General features: G+C 36.7%; 2 protein-coding genes across 3 annotated transcripts; both read right to left on the bottom strand.

Annotated features, from left to right (window-relative positions):
• Positions 1–699: 699 nt before the first annotated feature.
• On the bottom strand, positions 700–3,746 carry LOC149003072 (Nucleotide/sugar transporter family protein). The gene is made up of 7 exons (XM_089137217.1): positions 3,337–3,746; positions 2,558–2,709; positions 2,203–2,411; positions 2,010–2,103; positions 1,623–1,789; positions 1,376–1,546; positions 700–1,180 (listed from the first exon to the last, which is right to left on the bottom strand). The coding sequence occupies exons 1-7, from the start codon at positions 3,413–3,415 to the stop codon at positions 910–912; spliced, it is 1,143 nt and encodes a 380-aa protein (XP_088993343.1). The 5' UTR covers positions 3,416–3,746; the 3' UTR covers positions 700–909.
• Positions 3,747–7,268: 3,522 nt separating this feature from the next.
• On the bottom strand, positions 7,269–16,496 carry LOC149003073 (coiled-coil protein). 2 transcript variants are annotated; one of them, XM_089137504.1, is made up of 6 exons: positions 15,986–16,496; positions 14,496–15,026; positions 13,507–13,730; positions 13,183–13,329; positions 8,393–8,617; positions 7,269–7,773 (listed from the first exon to the last, which is right to left on the bottom strand). In XM_089137504.1, the coding sequence occupies exons 1-6, from the start codon at positions 16,241–16,243 to the stop codon at positions 7,530–7,532; spliced, it is 1,629 nt and encodes a 542-aa protein (XP_088993630.1). In that variant the 5' UTR covers positions 16,244–16,496; the 3' UTR covers positions 7,269–7,529. The 2 variants fall into 2 exon arrangements, with proteins under 2 accessions (XP_088993630.1, XP_088993631.1); XM_089137505.1 differs by having other exon boundaries at positions 14,496–15,049; positions 15,986–16,074.
• Positions 16,497–17,171: the final 675 nt, after the last annotated feature.

Here is a 17,171-nt window from a genome sequence, read left to right on the forward strand (position 1 = left end):
GAATGTCAGTATCTCTGTCTGATAAGTGATAAGTTTGTTAACCCAACTTGTTATCTTTCCACTGTAACCTTCATTCTATGGTAGCCCACCAACGGGAGTTGACAAGAACAGGAAAATAGATTGATGCAACTAATCGGTGTTCCTAAAGGATATGGGTACATACCTCCTGCATCAGCATGTTTGTGACTGATTTTGAACCCAGACCAATCCACGCACACAAACATTGCAATTGCATCATCTGTATACGGTCAGGTCAATTTGAAACCTTTGAGGTTTTTCTTCTTTTTTTATCACACAGATGGATCTGTCTTTAAAAGAATTGCTAACACAATTGCTGTTCCTTGTTCCAACAAGTCATAAGGAATTTGTTAACCTAGTGAGTTTTCAGACTAAAGTTAACACCTAGGGAATTGAAGGATGGACGAGAGATAAGCATTAGCATCTGCAACATCAGATGAAAGGAAAACATGGGGTTAAATTTGATGGACAGGAAGGCCCCAGATGTCGAAGTCTAAAATCACAAGACTTGTCTTGTGACCTTAATGGTTTGTTGATCATTTTATGTTCCCTTGAGGCCAAAGATTTGAGGCCTTGGTAGAGGCATCGAGAAGAGAAGTTCAATAGTAGTTATTTCTTTTTTTTTTGGGTGAGACACAGGAGTGACTCATGTGGCAGTTAAAAAGTATTGAAACATTAAAGACTAACTAATATACATAACAAAGTAAAATATTGAATACTGAACCCTCAAAACTGTGAATAGTCATGTCTGTACAAGATTCAATATTTATCCTTTACTGTGAGTATAAATAAGAATATCTACCAGAAACAAAAATTTTTCTTGCCATGTAACAAGAATATAACCAATGGGAAAGGATTAATTTCACAAGTTTCTCTGTCTAATTCTAAGTTTCAGACAGAGTCAGTAGTATTATTCTTTACATCTTGCTTTTCTGTGGTGCCTTTGAAAGGAAATGAATCCTCCTGCTTCCTGATCTGCTTGTCTGCCTCTTTTGCTTCCTGTAAGTTGAGTGAGGTATACACACCCATTCCACAAAGAGCCGCAACAGCTCCACAGATGCTCATAGACCCAGGTTCTGAATTGAAAATTAGGTATCCTCCCAGCATGATCACACAAGTCTTGAACTGTCCTAAAACGACGTGGGAAGTTGCTGATGTTGCACTGCATATGAACCATTAATCACCCTCAAACAGCTATTCTCAACTGTATCCTTTAATGTATCTTCCATGCCATCGGCATGTACCAATGAACTAGTTTATTAGGTTCCAAATGAAATTAATGATCTGATGAGGCATTACATGAAAAACTTCTTTGTAATAGGAAATTGAAGGAAGAGTAAATAAAGCATAATCTTACCCAAGAGCTAAAGCTCCAGACAACTGAAGGAGAAAGCCAAGGAGAGCTGATATGGTGATCGCACATATGTTGCTGAAATCCCACTTGAAGGATAAAACTCCAGGTGGATCTAGACATGGCATTAAAGCCAGCAAGAAAAAGATAGTGATTGGTGTGGTCTTCCACATCAACCTGCATTCAAATATTTCACTTTGTTCTTAATTTTTTGTGGCTATTATTTCTATCAAGAAGAAATATGGTAACTTACGCTAGAGCAGTCCAGTTCCCTTTCTGTTGCAGATCAGACCAGAGAATTTTATTTATAGCACTTGGGATTATCCATGCTAATGCAACACAGGCACCAAACAAGTTGAACTCTAAGTCTGTCACAGTGGCCACTGCAACACCAATTGAGACAACAGCAAGAGCCAGAACCTGCATCATCATTGCATAGAAAACATGAAGTTGATATTTCACAAACAGCCTACAGATAAAAACTTTGGGATTTAAGGCATTTATGGATGTAAGAAACACAAATTATCTGCAGGATTTGTGAACCTTCTCTTCGTCATCTTTCATCAAGAAAAAATGCCCCTTTTTCAATTCTAATTTACATTATGCACAGTTTTGAATAGAAAATGAAGTTCACTCTCACCTTGTTGAAGGAAACCTTTTTCCTGAAAAGAGTGAACTCAGCCAGGACAATGGTTGGAGTCACCGCAATTTTAGCCATTTGGTAGAATCCAACACTGCATGCCGACACATGAATAGGAAAGAAATACTCCTTGAACAAAAGAATAAGCAGTAACTAAGGGAACACAATAATATATGGTTCTGCAGAATCTTACCTATTATGCTTTAGGCTGATATTAGCAAGGCCAGTTGAGAAAGACATGACTACACCCAAGAAAAAGAGAGAAGAGTACGGTGTGGACTTGGAAGGAGGAGATACAGGAAGCAGTGAAAGTGCTTTGAAAAATGCTAGCAGTACCCATGCAACAGAATAGTGGATCAATGTCAGAAAGATTGGATAATTAAATCCAACCTTTCCCATAACCTATGAACAGAATTATTCAAAATGAAGCAGACATAGTCAGATGCAGAATGTAGGTTACAAAAGAAGTAAAGTTCCTTCAAATATATACAAAACCTCACAATGAAGTGAAGGAAACAGATAAAAGTGAGACAAACATAGTTGCTAACCAATTTGTTTGCCATGATTATTCCGACAGCGACAAAGAAGTTGAAGGTCAGTGCAACAGAGGGTCCACAAAACCGTTGTTGCTGACGCTTAGCTCCTTCTGAGGTTCTAAGCTCATTGAAGAGAGAACCTCTAAATTCCTCCAATGCTTGGCCTAGTATTCAGAATGATACAACCAACTAAATTCAGTTAAAACAATTACAGGGCAACTTAACTAGAATAGTTGGAAATAAATCAGTTATATTTTGGGAAGCTTTTTCCCTAGATTCAGTAAAAAACCCTTCTAGAAATCCAGTTGTGATTTAGGCTGCTAAGCATCATCGATAACTGTGCTATACAGATCGCTGGGAAATTCCCCAGAACAGAAGTTAGTAAATGCAAGGACTAGTTACGCACTTGGGGATAACACCTCCACTAGAAATTTTAGATGAACCAGATCACATGATGCAGAATACAGTAGGGGATTTTGATAAAACAGAGGACATTGGGAAACAGTCTTAGAGCATCAAAAGAACTACAGTCACTCATTCTAACGAATACCCACTGAGGATAACCAAAAATAATGGATTCATGACGTGAAATGTTTAACCCATCATCAAGTGCCCATCAGGTGAATCAACAATTTACTGAAAGAAATTTGACAAACGAGATAGAATGAATGCAACCAAGAGATTAAGAAAGAAGAAACAAATGAATCAAACCTATGGAAATTGTCCACATTAACAAACAACATGAAAACAAACCCATCAAAAAGCAATGCAGGCTAAATAAGAAAAGAAACCTGCTTCGCCCGCATCGCTGTCTTTGCGTTTGATGAATTTCCTTGCATCTCTCCCTAATATAGGATCTAGCAAACCCATTTGCAGGAAAGGAAAGCATCAGCTTGATGGCTCCAAGAACAGAAGAAGGGAGTGAAAAAGGGTAGTTAATGGATTCATTTTCTTGTAAATGTTGAAACCGAAGTTGCTGGTATCAAACAAACTAGATCAGCAACCGGAAGCAGGGGACCAATCTAACAACCACAACCAGAAAAAAGGGACCGTTCCGAGACGTAATTGAATTGAATAATATATGATGCTATTGAATCTCAAACTCTGTTTGATGCCGAGCTCAGATACAAAATGTCAATGCAGGTTTACGGGGGAAGTTTAGGAAACATCATAGAGTCACCTTACTCTTTCTTGAATTCGTCAAAATACCTCGAGAATATCATGGAGATGGGCATCTTTATAGTTAACATAACAGACCCTTTAAACCAGAAAAAACAAAATATAAATAATAGTTAACATTTCCATTTGGCATTATTTGTGATAAACCCTAGTGGGTCAGGGGGGATTTTGAGAGTGTGGATCATCACCATTTACGGGTAGCACTCTAACTCCATCACCCTCACCCTGTCGGCCTCTTGTAATTTGTGTTGTAACAGTGTTGGGGGAGACGATTTGGATTCGGATTTTGATTGGTGTCTCTTTGCATTGCTAATTTAGTGTCAATTCGGTATGGAACCAGTTTTTAGTACTTTATTATGTTCGGATCCTCCCCCCATATAGAAAGAAAGTTTTCCAATCCATATATCAGGTTGTGTGACATGTATTCAATTCCTCACTCTCCACTTTGGATCCTTTTCTCTCTGTTCTACCTCTCTACTTTTCTTTGCTCTACTTGTTCAATATCTCCCACTTGCACAACAAGTTTACGAAACTGTAAAATCTTCAATAAGAAGTGTTGGTCATTACCAATGAGGTATCCTTTCACAGTGAATCTACATTCTTTTAAGAGTTCGTAATGTAAAAGAGAATTCAATCACCCTTAATTCTCTTTTCTTTTTTTTTTTTACAATTGGACTAATTCAACAAGTGTTGCTACTCTTCACTCTTCACTCTTCACTTTGGATCATGCCCTCTCATTCCACCTCTCTCTTTTCTTCACTTCTTTGATATCTCACACTTATACAACGATTCTTCAACACTATTCATCTTTTATTGTTTTGGAATTGAAATATAAAATATAAAAAAATCCTATAAAACTATCTATGGAGTTTTTTTTAGTATATATTCTGACAGTTAAGAGATATTCTTTTTCATTTCCTGGTCAATAATACTTATTATTTTTCTACTTAAAAAAAAAGACCTAAAAGGTTATGCTTTGAAACTTCTTTTAGCTCTAGAGATGAACAAAGAAAGGATTGACATGAACAAGAAAGAGAAGTGTAGGACCCGTTCTTTGGCTTTTTGATAGGTTGGAGGGAAAAGTAAGGAATACAAAATTTGAAAATAAAGGAAAACAAGCTTCAAAGGTGCTGTTTTAGAATTTTCTTCTAAGGCAAGGATTGTTTATTAGATTAATTACCCAACAAAAGAGGATTCTGCTTTAGAATGAACACATGTCACACAAATTAGGAGTTAGTTGAAAAATCTTCTCCCCAGATAAGTGGCGGGTCCGAAGCCTCTCTTTGAATACACTTTGGATCTTCTACCTGACGGATAAAGAATAGGCTTTTCTCCTAGGGTTCAACTTCAGTGCTGTCAATGATCGAGATCGAAATTTCGGTCGGGCAGCAGGTGTTGCACTTTTAATGGCAACATTCAAATCTTCCCCTTTCTTCAGTGATGAAGGCAGGAGAGGTATGAAGGAAACATAATTTTCTACCCATAACTCATTTGAACAACTAACAACGCATGGAGTGCGGATCATCTCCTGTCAGGGGAGCAATACGTAGGTGCTCCCTCGACTCTTTTTATTACAAAATTGGGTGAGCCTAAAACTGGATAATAATAATAACTTAAAGATGAGACTACTAGTAGATCTCTCGTGGGCCCTACCTGATTTTGTTTTGGGGGGGGGGGGGAGCCGGGTTGGGGAGGGAGTACGTGCTCCCCCAACAGGAAGGTGATCTTGACTCCAATATATGGAGATATTTGTGGAGTCTAGATCTGTGACCCCAACGACACGCTTTTGAACCACAAAATACAAAGGAGCACAGGGTATTGGTGTGGGTCTCGCCTCGTCTTAAATTTTTTTAATTTTTTAATCCATGGGCCCTACTTAATTTTGTGCTTGAGAAGTGTAAGGTGAGTACAAAGTGTTTTCTGTCAAGGGTGATGATCCAGACTCGTATTTGTGGGGTTGGCAGGCCATCTGACGTATACCGAATACTTTATTATGTTGTTGGATTGAGCTCAAAACTTTGATTAACAAAACAATTGATGATTAATACCCAGAATCGGATTAATCAGATTAACTAAACACTGTTTGAATGCACATACGTACAGGGTAACCGACTGTCATCATTTATAGCCTTTTTTAGTTTTCTTTTTCTGGTAGAACTCATCATTTACAGCTACCTTAATTTCTCTCCATCGCCTAAAATTCCAATGACCATTTATGGAGATAATAAATTCGTTAGATTCATCTCACTTCATTTATGCTTATACATCAATGTCATGAGATTCGGGCTGAGCCTACTTGATTGTGATTTAAATGAATTTGGTGGCAATAATGACCTTCCATTGATTTCTTTTATATTTTTCCGATAGAAAAGAGTCTCTATATTAAAGCATGATCTACGCATGACATCAAGATTACACAATTTCAGAAACCATAGATCCAAACAGTAAGTTACGAACACAACCTTACAAGCAATAGAGTCAACTATAGCATTATATTCCCTTGATACAACAATAATGGAACAATTGGTGCTTGTTTGCAAAGCATGAATGGAGAGTACAGAAGGGGTGGAGATATCAGAGGACAAAGTGGACAAAAAGCAAAGGGTGAGAAACAACATTTTGTGCTCTGCAAAAAGGATGTGGGATTAGGTTGGGCACAAGAGAAACAAACCCAGTTCCTCTAAATCCATGAAGAATTACTCTCAGAAGAAAAACTTGAAAGAAGTTCAGTTTGGGATTTGAGAAAAGGAAAGAGAAAAGTTGGTTATGAAGGGGAGAGTGGAAGCACACTTTGAGCCCAATCCAAGCGTGACCCAATTTTTAAGTCTAATAGCAGATTTGGGTTACAAAATAACTAGTCTCAAATAGGGTCTACTGAGTTCGGACTTAGCCCTCGGGCCAACTCAATCCACGGTGGATTAGTAGAGCGGATAAAAGCCACGGGGAGGTCCTGGGTTCGCACCCATCCGATATTCCCTCCCCCCTATATATAAACTCTTCTGCTACAAAAAATAGAATAATACAATTTGGATAATAATAATTATTTAATCAAATAACTCATTAATCCATTTAAGGGATTAGCTTAGCAATATGTGGAATGAAGAGATTTTGTAGAAAAGTTTTAAATGTAGGTCTCACTTTGTTGTTTTTCACATTTTGTTCACTAAATTCTACCTATTTTGTAGGGTTTTGAAAATGCATAGGATGAGAAAGTTAGCGTGTCAGACAAGATTTCAAACTTTTTTCCACCACTTTTTATCACCTGAACTTTATTCCAGCAAACAAACAGTACCTAAGTAAAAGAATTCAAATTTCCTTGGAACCACTAACCCACTCTTGTTGTTTAGGGTCAATCATAACGGATTGATCTTAGAAGAACCTTGACAGGATAAGGTAGCAATAAAATTCCAATCGCAAACACTCTCTAACATGGATTACTAGATATTTTCATTAAACCAAAAAGAAAAAGAAAACACAGCCCATCTCTACAATTTGAATCAGCCAAAGCCACAATCTGAAACCAATTCGAATTGAGCTCTTCGGCAGTAAAATGAGGGAGCAAATTGAATTCTTTCTTGAGTTACCCAAAAAGCATAAATTGAATTCTTTATTCACAGGAATAAAACAGGATCAGAATCTCTGTAATACAAGGCCTATTGGAACTCTATTTACATGTCTCAAATGTAAATTCCAGCCATTCTCAGAAAGCAGCAAGAAAAGAAAATTGCAAGGGTGGTAAAACAATGAAATGATTATTCCACAAGTAATTAATGAATATCAGGATTCAATAATAACGGGTATAAAGTTAACTACGCTGGAGCTTTTCTTCCAAGTAAGCATTTTCTTTCCTGATGGCCTCAAGATCTGCTTGAAGTTTGTTTATGTCTAAGCTACGGGAGGCCATGTTTGTGAGCTTTGCTTCATGTTCAGCTGCTTCCCGTAGTGTTCTGTCTGTAGAAAGGATCTTCTCAGATATCATCTCAAAGCTCTCGTGGATGCTGGTGAGGAGCCTATAGGCCTGCCGCCCCACTTGGTCTTTCTTTGCTTCTCTGCAGAACATGTCCAGAGCATAAAAAAATTAATGCATTTGATATTCTTCCACAGGTATATAGGGTCTGACCGTGCTTTAAAAAAAAGAAAAATGAATGCATTTGATACTCTTCCAAAGGTATAAAGGGTCATGGTTCGAAGGGACCAACATAAAAGCTTTGGACTAGGCAAATGCATGAGTCCCCAACATCTGAGTTTTAAAAGTGAAAGAAAAGAAGTTGGTGAAAGCAGCAAAGTCAAGTTCTCCATCTAGAAATCAATTGGCTAGGTAGCATTCCGTTCCATGGTGGCATGGTATCAGACTGAAAGGGTCACAAGGCTCATCACCCTAAATATAATATCACTACAGTGATGGTTGGCCAGCCACCACGGTATCACCAGAAAGATTTACATTTTTTCCAGCACTGCTTCACATATTTCATCCATCAAAATGAAAAACTAATTTCTTAAAAAAGTTGACCAGCTCAAATTGTTCGAAATGCAACCTAAAGAGCATAGGTGGCCCCATAGTGATTTTGCACCAAGCAGAATGGAAGAGCACCTGATGCTCCAGTTTTCTCTAAAAAAGCAAGCCTATGAATGGTGCAAATTGACAGACCTTAGAAACAACGTTAATACCTGAAAACCATTTCCTCGAGCACTGCATAGGACCGATGAAGGCGCTCTTGAATGGAATTACTCTCTAATTGAAGTTCCCGAGTCTCTTTTAGGATCCTCTCAATGTCTGTATCTTGCTTTCTGCTGTTCTTTGTAATCTCAGCTATTCTCTGGATATAGGATTTTCTTGAAGAAGTTTCGGATTGATTCTCAAGCTCAGCAGAAAGTCGAGAATGATCCTCCTTCCTATAAAAGATGACACAGTGGAGAGGAAATCATAATATATGAAGTTAAAAGTATGTGCAATACAGAAATTTATGAACTACCAGCAAAACGCAAGATAACCAAAATGGAAATTTTCCTTTTGATTTCTCGCCAACTCAAGCCTCTTGCACAAGCAACAAACAGTAGAAAATGAAATATTTGGCATTTGGGCAAAGCCCTTGCTTCACCTATGCCCTAACATGTTCATATAGAAAAGAATTCCACCTAAATCTGCCTGACCAGTGGTAGCTACATGAAAATGGCAAATAGGCATCATAATTCCTACATTAATTTAACTACAGAGTAAAACATTCCGACTCGTAACATTTGAACCATTGAATGGAAAGGTCATGTCTTGAATCGTGAATTTGGAGTAATACCCTATTCCACCTTAGAATATCTCAAATGTGGGCAGGTTCTTTGTACCTAATGGAAGCGGGATTCAAGCCACCAAGCATCCTTCCATTAGCTTTCTATTATTTCATATATGACTTAACATTCCAATTACAGGAGGTCTCCAAATTCTCATTAATAATTACCCTTAAAAAGAACAGAAAAACTTTGTACCTCTGTTGTTTGTGGGTTTTCTATACTTTTATAACTCTGAAGCAATATGGATTTTGAACTTACTAACTGAACAATATGACAAGGGAGTGATGTAGGAGGCACTGAAATATTCAAACCTAAACATATTTTCGTGAAAATTTAATGACTATCCTCAAATCACTTGCGGATACAATTGAAATAGGGAAGACAGGGAACTTAATGATCAGTTGCAAGGATAAATAAATAACTACTTGAAAGAGAATCAACTAATATGAGTCAAAAGTATTTTGTCAAAAGAAGAAAATATACAGTTCAGGGAAAACAATAATAAAAGAATCAGGTAACTAAAGTCATACAAAGGATCAGACCAATCCCTCTAGAGAGTCAGTAGGTCTGAAATCTAGGACACGGTGGTTGTGTTGCTGAGTGAGTTGGTTCCTCCAGACATTTGGATGGTGGTCTGAAGAAACCCTACAATAGCTGAATCTATAGACTATGTTCAAGATGTGGGACTCTAAATCCTGAAGAGAACAGAATTTGAATAATCTATGATGGAAAAAAGGGGGAAAACAGCTTCAAATAGGTGAGAATAATTCAATGCCGAATGCAGCAAACCAGATTCTAAGTACAGAAAAGAGAAAGGAGAAGAAACAAGACTGAAAAGAGAATAGCTAAAAGCAATAAAAGCCAAAAAGCTGAACAAACACCACAGGAGCTCCCAAAGTTTCAGCAATGGGGTTGCTCCCAGCTCAAATTAGTTCTTCTAACGACTAAATAACTAATAACCAGGACTCATGTGCTTTCAACAATCATTTGAATTTTTGAGTGACCATTCAAGTTTCCCATCACTTCTCTCTATGGTTATTCTTGATTGAAAAAAGAAGTTTATTACTCGTTTGGATGTTCAATGAGTTGCCTTTCAAATGGAACAAAATTTTACTGTTTCAAACTGATCATACTGATCATGGTAAACATACCACTAAAATGTCGGTCTGTGATACTACTTTTCTTAGATTTTTGATTTGATAAGGAGTACGATTCAAAGTCTCCAGCAGAAGCCTTCATCAAAGGGATCATACATTGACTAGAGTTGCCAAACTAGTGATTTACAGTCAAATGGTCTTAAGTTAGGCATTAAAAATTAAGTAAGGGGCTTCAAAGTTTTTTGTGCTTTTATTAATAAGAGAAGGGTTTCAAAATAAGGTCTCAAAAAAAGAACAACAAAAAAAAAAAAAAAAAAGAAAAGAGAGAGAGAGAGAGAGTGTAGCTGAAAAGAAATTGGTGGATCTTGAGGGCTATTGCTTTTCCTGGGCTGCAAGCTAGTATTGATCACTGTTTTTCATGGTTACAATTACTTTTCTTATTACTTCTTCTGTTCTTGCAACTCTTGCAAGTTCTTTCCAGTTATTGGAAAACCCTTAATGTAGTATTGTATTTGATTGATCAAAACAGTAGCCAAATAGGACATTTCACAGGGAATCAAGTTCAGATTTGATAGACTTAAGATGAGGCACAATTTAGATGTGAAAGAGGGCTGAAACTAGAGTGGTATTATAAAGATAATAGCATAACAATACAGGCTGAATAGATCTTTAAAACAGGGGCAGAACTATGATGAAGAAATTAAAAGGACAATATGAGGGAATTGAGAATAACAATGTAACACCCGGGCTTCACACCGCAAGGTGGATCGATTGGATCGAACACCAACATACCTTGATTAAACACAAGGATTCTCCATAGAGAAAGAATGCTAACAAAGCAATTTGATTTCAATTGATGAGTTGTATCTTCACCTCTTACATAAGTCTTTTTATATAGCATTCTAAAGAGACATAAACATTAATGATAACATCCAACCACTAGCTAACACCACCTATCTATTAATAACTCAACTACTACCTAACTCTTGACAAAGGAAAACTCCTTTGACAATGAGTTCTTTTATTTTCAAACCACAACCCATTTTATTGACTTTTCAAAAACTAGACTTGGGCTTAAGTCTAGACTATAAAGTTCAACATATGTGAGCTAACTTTAACCCACTAAAACAGTTCTAGCCCATTAAAGACATGGGTTGATTCAGATGATAGCTTTAGGCTTTTGATGAGCCTAACCCAATGGGCTTTTTCTTTCTTAAATATGTCTTTACTTTTGCATCAACCTTGCTTTTGAAATAACTGTAATCCACTGGCAGACAAGAATTTCTAATTTTTTAATTAAACTATTCTTCTTGAGGCCCCAATTGATTGTTACCATCTGTAGTTTTCAAAGTGTTTGCCAGTAGCCTTGGGGGCTTGAGTCTTGGACTTGGAGAGGCCCCATTGATCAATTCATTTGTAATACAAGTTTAGCCTAGGACCTTCCATATTATATTTGTACTTATTGTTTACTCATATCCTCACCTAGTTATGTTAGTATTTAGTCTAGTTCAAAGTAGCATAAAGCATAAACCTAAGAGGAGACATGAAGCATTGACTAATTAATCCATATCACTCATTAATCAATTAAACACACAATAAATGATCAAGGAAGTGTTTGATTTTGTATTACCATGCTTTTGCGACATTGCTGGACTTTGTTTTGCCAATTTAACCTCTTTAGAAAGATATGAACTGCAGTAAGGTGCAACACAAAGGTACATTTATCATGCATGATTTTTTTCCCTGCATGGTAAAACTTGTGCAGGCAACAAGGCAACACCTAGACAAAGCCTTGTGACCAAGCAGGTCAAAGTTGTAGAAGAAACTAGGCAAGTCGGCCAAATAGGTTTTGAGTGAAGAATTCATGTGTATTAATGTGAAGAATTATAAATTTAATGGTTTATAAATTTTGGAACTTATAATTTATTTGTGCCTGGAAAGAATATTTTGCTATTCCAAGTTCTTTAATCAAGTATCCAGGTTCCAAGCATTGAGCATGTGTCTTTAAGCAAAGAGCATCAAACTGGAGATATCATGCAGCGCAAGAGACTTGTCATGGATTGGTGGAGCATGAAGTTGCACGTCAAGTCAAGCAATCCATTAGAATTCAACCAACTAGTGCTAAGATTGGAAGATCCTTTTAGCTCGGTTGCATGTGTTCCTAGGGTTTGGTTTTCATCTTGTGTTTATTCATATGATCCAAGGATGAAATAATCACAAGTGCTGAAAGTTCGTTTAATCACCAACAGACCTGCACTGGAATAACTAAGAAAGGTAGTAATGACTTTAAATTGTAGGCTGACTAATGGTTAAAACTCATCATGAATTTTGACTTTGCTTTCTTGTAACCCATTAGACCTTATTGTGGTTCACTTGGTAAAGTATAAACAAAAAGAGTGTGGTTGATCACGGTGGTGAGCCAGTCACTTGGTTAATGTTGATAGATCCTAGAAAATGACAACTGGTTGATCATGGGGTAAACATTGTGCGTGGGATTTCTTCCTACATTGGTAAGGAAAGTTGTTTACTGGGTTCCAACCAGGGGCCAGGAGAGTGCCCATAGAATGGTACTGAAGCCGTGCTGAACCACTAGAAAGCCGGCATGTGCAATCTCCATTTCTTTCTTCTCCTTCTTAAGTTTGAATTGCACTTTATTTTGCTTAAAATTTCATTGGGAAATTTCAGATTGTGTGAAAAGGTTATCAAAATTTGGGTAAGATTCCGTCTAACCCAATTAAATCCCCCTCCTGGGCTTAACAAAATGGTTCAATGCTAGTTATGGTCTTGTCCGCCCTGAAGGACATTACGCCCCAGAAAGGCCTTGAAAAGTATGATTGTTATTTTTATTTCAAAGTTTCAATCTTTTATAATCAAGAATGTGTTTGTACTTCCTTATGCTTAAGCACAATCAGTAAAATGCTTATTAAATGCAAAATTGGTAAACCAATTTTGATTTGGTGAGGAATGTGTCCTCGAGGAGAATCACTGACCATGCTGAGATCTCCAAGCCATCCTATATCACACCTCATCGTGCATAAATAGTAATCATAAGGAATTCAAGAATCTTTTGAAAAATACCTCTTCTGAATCTCGGAAATGACTGCCTCTGTTTGCAGTTCAAATTCTTTGACCTTTTGGAGCTTTTCAAACATCTCTGGCCTTTTGGCACAAAGTGAATCTTCAATGCTTCTTTTTCTTTCCTCCAAAGGTTTTTTGGAAGTAACCCTGCACCAGATATTACCCAAAGAATTGTCAACTAACCATGCGAACAGACAACTACAGTTTTATTCAATTTTCTGGTCATGTTCATAAGTGGTTGCTCAAACAAACATGATAAGTTCATCCTGATCAGAAAATTTGTCAGTTTGTCTTATGGAAATAAGAAGAACAGTAGGTTCCTACCACTGGACCTCCAATTCCGCAAGTTTCTGTCTTCCACCTTCCACCTGCCTATTGAGCTCTTCTACATGGTAGTTAACAGTATTTTTTTCATCAAAAGCCATTTCTTCCGCTGCTTTCAACAGCTTGAGTTCATTTTCAAGATGCTCATATTCTGAAGCCTGATCAATCAACTGTTCCACCAGCATGTTTTCTTGATTTCGTAAATTTTCAATTTCTGTTCGTAGCTGCAAGAAAGCAAGCAAATAAGCAACATCTTAGCATTTTCCATGTCTCCAAAGGAATTATTCTTCTTCAATAGTGAGATCCCATTAATCATATCTTGCTTTATTTATATTTGTCAATCTTATGTTTAAAAATTTTGTCTAATGGATTACTAATTAGTTACTCCTGGATTGCATATCTTGCTTTATTTATTTTTGTCGATCTTATGTTTAAAAATTTTGTCTAATGGATTACTAATTAGTTACTCCTGGATTGCATCAGAACTATCTATATAAATAGTCAAGCACCAGCAATGCTTTCAAGATAATCAAAAAAATTCTTGTACAATTGTGTAAATAGATGTCACTTAACTTCAACTCTGATAGGTGACAGCGCAACAGTAATATGTCCACATACTTTAACTCATCTTCATTAGGAAAAGAAAGCAGATATACAACAGATCCATCAAATCAGGTTTACTCAATTTACCTTGGATAATTTTTCTTTATTTAATATCTTCAGCTCAAACTCTGCCACAAGCCTACTATCTCTATTGGTTGTATGTTTTCAATTAGTTGCCTTTCAGCATGAATGCCCAAAATTTTCCATGGTGAGTCTTTTCAAGATGATCAAAAAATTTCTTGCACATTTGAGTAAATAGATGTCACTTAACTTCAAGTCTAATAGGTGACAGCACAGTAGCAATATTCCACAACTCCACACTTTCAACTCATGTCCATTATGAAAAGAAAGCAGACATGCATCTAATCAGGTTTACTCAATTTTACCTGGGATAATTTTTCTTTACTTGATATCTTCTGTTCAAACTCTGCCGCAAGGCTACCATCTCTATGGGTTGTATGTTCTTCATTAGAAGTTGCCTCTGAGCATGAATGCTCAAAAGTTTCCACGGGGACTTTATTATCTTCCACTTTACTCAGCTCCTCTTTCTCCACGGACTCCAGAGACTTTGTTTCAGGTCTGCGGGTAATGGCCGGTTCATCCTGCTGTTCAGAAATCAATTTGGCCTCAATGGACCCACGGAGAAATGCGTCCCCAGTTAGAGGGTCTGACGACACGGGTTCCAGCTTCAGCTCTTTCATTGTACTTGCTACTGTCTCATTATTCTGATTCAACCCCGAATGATCAGCCCCTTGTATCCTATCCTTCAAGGCACCTTCAGATTTATCTTCCTCTCCTCTTATTCTAGCTTGGATCTCCTTCCTGTTTGCAGCATTTTTACCTTGAGAAGTTTCTGATAGTTTCTCCACCAAAAATCTCACCAATTTATGAGTATCTTCTTCAGAAGGATAGAGGAACTGCCGTAAGCAACACATAAATTCTGCTTAAGAATAATTTCAGAACAATAAGAATAAGAAAGCATAATCATAAGAACAGAGTAGAAAATAACTAGCAGCACATAAATTCTGCTAAAGAATAATTTCAGGACAATAAGAATAAGACAGCAAAATCATAACAATTGAGTATAAGAACTACCAATACGTATGTTCCTTTTTCATTATATATGATTTATTCATCCAAAAAAAACTATCAATACGTAAATTGTGCTTCAAAATAATTTCAGAACAGTGAGAATAAAATAGCAAAATCATAAGAAGGGAGTAGAAAATAACTAAATTAATAAGGATTAACTGAAGTGGTGACAAAGCCATAATGTTCAAAGATCTGAAGTGCATCAATCAACAAAAATATTTACTCTGACAATAAAGAAACAAGCAAAAATATGGAGAGAAGAACATTAATCATTTCAGGATAGTGCCTGCAACAGCAGAAACCAGAAAACATGATCTTCTATTAATATTGTTCACATTCTTTCACTGCATTAGCACCTAAGTTTTTTAGCTGTTTACCTACACCAATGTCCATCAGTTGACTAAGGCGCCCTGTTTAGTAGGGATCTTGCTTATGTAGAAGGTTAACTTCAGAGATTGTCAGGATAGCTAGTAGAAGCTCTATATTTGGCATTCTTTTGCAAGTGCATAGTGCAAAAGATATAATACCCAAATACGCATATTTCACTTCGATTGTTAATCTATCAACTTTTCAATTTGTTTTCGCAAATCACTAAAAAAATAGAAATTGTAAGATAAACTAGACCCACGACATGATTATGCAAGGGCGAAAAGCCTCTTTATTGTTCCGGACCGGCATTGGAGGTCAACAATCAAAGAGGTTGCATTTTGCAACTGACCGAATGGAAATTGACTAAAATGGATTCATTCCACATAGATACAGCAGTCTGAAACTAGTAAGACACCTTATGGAAGCTCAAATCTCCTCTGTACCCCAAGCTTTTAATAGCACCAGAGATTTCCGTACAGATCCTGAATTGCTCCGCCTTTGAATCCGGTAACAAAGTTGGGAACGATGAAGACTCATTGATCAGGTGAAGAGATTGAGAGCAAATAGAGAACAAGGCTGCAGGAGTCAACGTTTGTACGGAAGTGACTCCTGCAGGAAGAGAAACTCCCCACTTCTGAAGAGAGTTCAACAGAATTTCTTGAGCTTCTTCCATGAATGCAAAACACAGTACTGGCGTTAGGGTTTCCAGATGTTGCTCTCTTCTGGTGTTCGAAGGTTGAAAATTGAAACTTGAAAAATTGAAAACTGGAGGAAAGCTTCAACTCCGGAGCCGGCGATAGGCTAGCTAGGCTGTGTAGATCAAGCCTGACCGGACCGATTTACACCGGTTCCGATCTGCTTGGGATAATCCATTATTGCCTTTTTCTTTATTTTTTGGTGCAACATCAATTGCCTGTGAGCTTAAACGGTTTGATTGTAAATTCCATGTTAAATGATTTAATTTTGTCAATGACTTTTAGTAATTATTAAATTTGTTAATGTGTGAGGTCCTCTTAATACAATATATTACATGTAGGTCCTAAGCCAACTAATATCATTAGCTATTATTAAGTATATTCAAATTTCAAAACGTGAAAGGACTAAATTGTCTTTCAGTTATTTAATACACGTGTTAAGGACATAAACTGTTTTAACAATTAGTTAATTGACATTAAGGGTTATTATATATAATTATATATAAATAGATATGATATGGAAAAAAATATAATAACACAATGTATTAAATAACCGAAAAGGTATTTTAGTCCCTCCACATTTGAAATTTGAATATACTTAACAACACTAAGATCTTAGTCTAATTAGGATCTCACGTAATATATTACACTAAAGGACTCAACATTAGTTTATGGTCTATTAAGGGACCCACATGTCAAAAACTCTTAATTATTTAAAAGTTGCCCTTAGAATGCTTAGAATGTAGTCGAGGTGCACATTAGCTGATTGGGCTAAGATCCAAATTTTCTTTGCTAAAATAGATCGAAGTTATTATTGAATTGCTTATTTAAAAAAAGAACAAATTACACTAGCATCCCAAAATAGAGGCGTTAAAGCATTAACATCGCAATTTATATTTAAAAAAC

Source organism: Hakea prostrata, chromosome 10 (genome assembly GCF_041222555.1).
Source record: "Hakea prostrata isolate BN-2017 chromosome 10, UWA_Hpros_2, whole genome shotgun sequence".
In the NCBI taxonomy this organism is placed as follows: Eukaryota; Viridiplantae; Streptophyta; class Magnoliopsida; order Proteales; family Proteaceae; genus Hakea; species Hakea prostrata.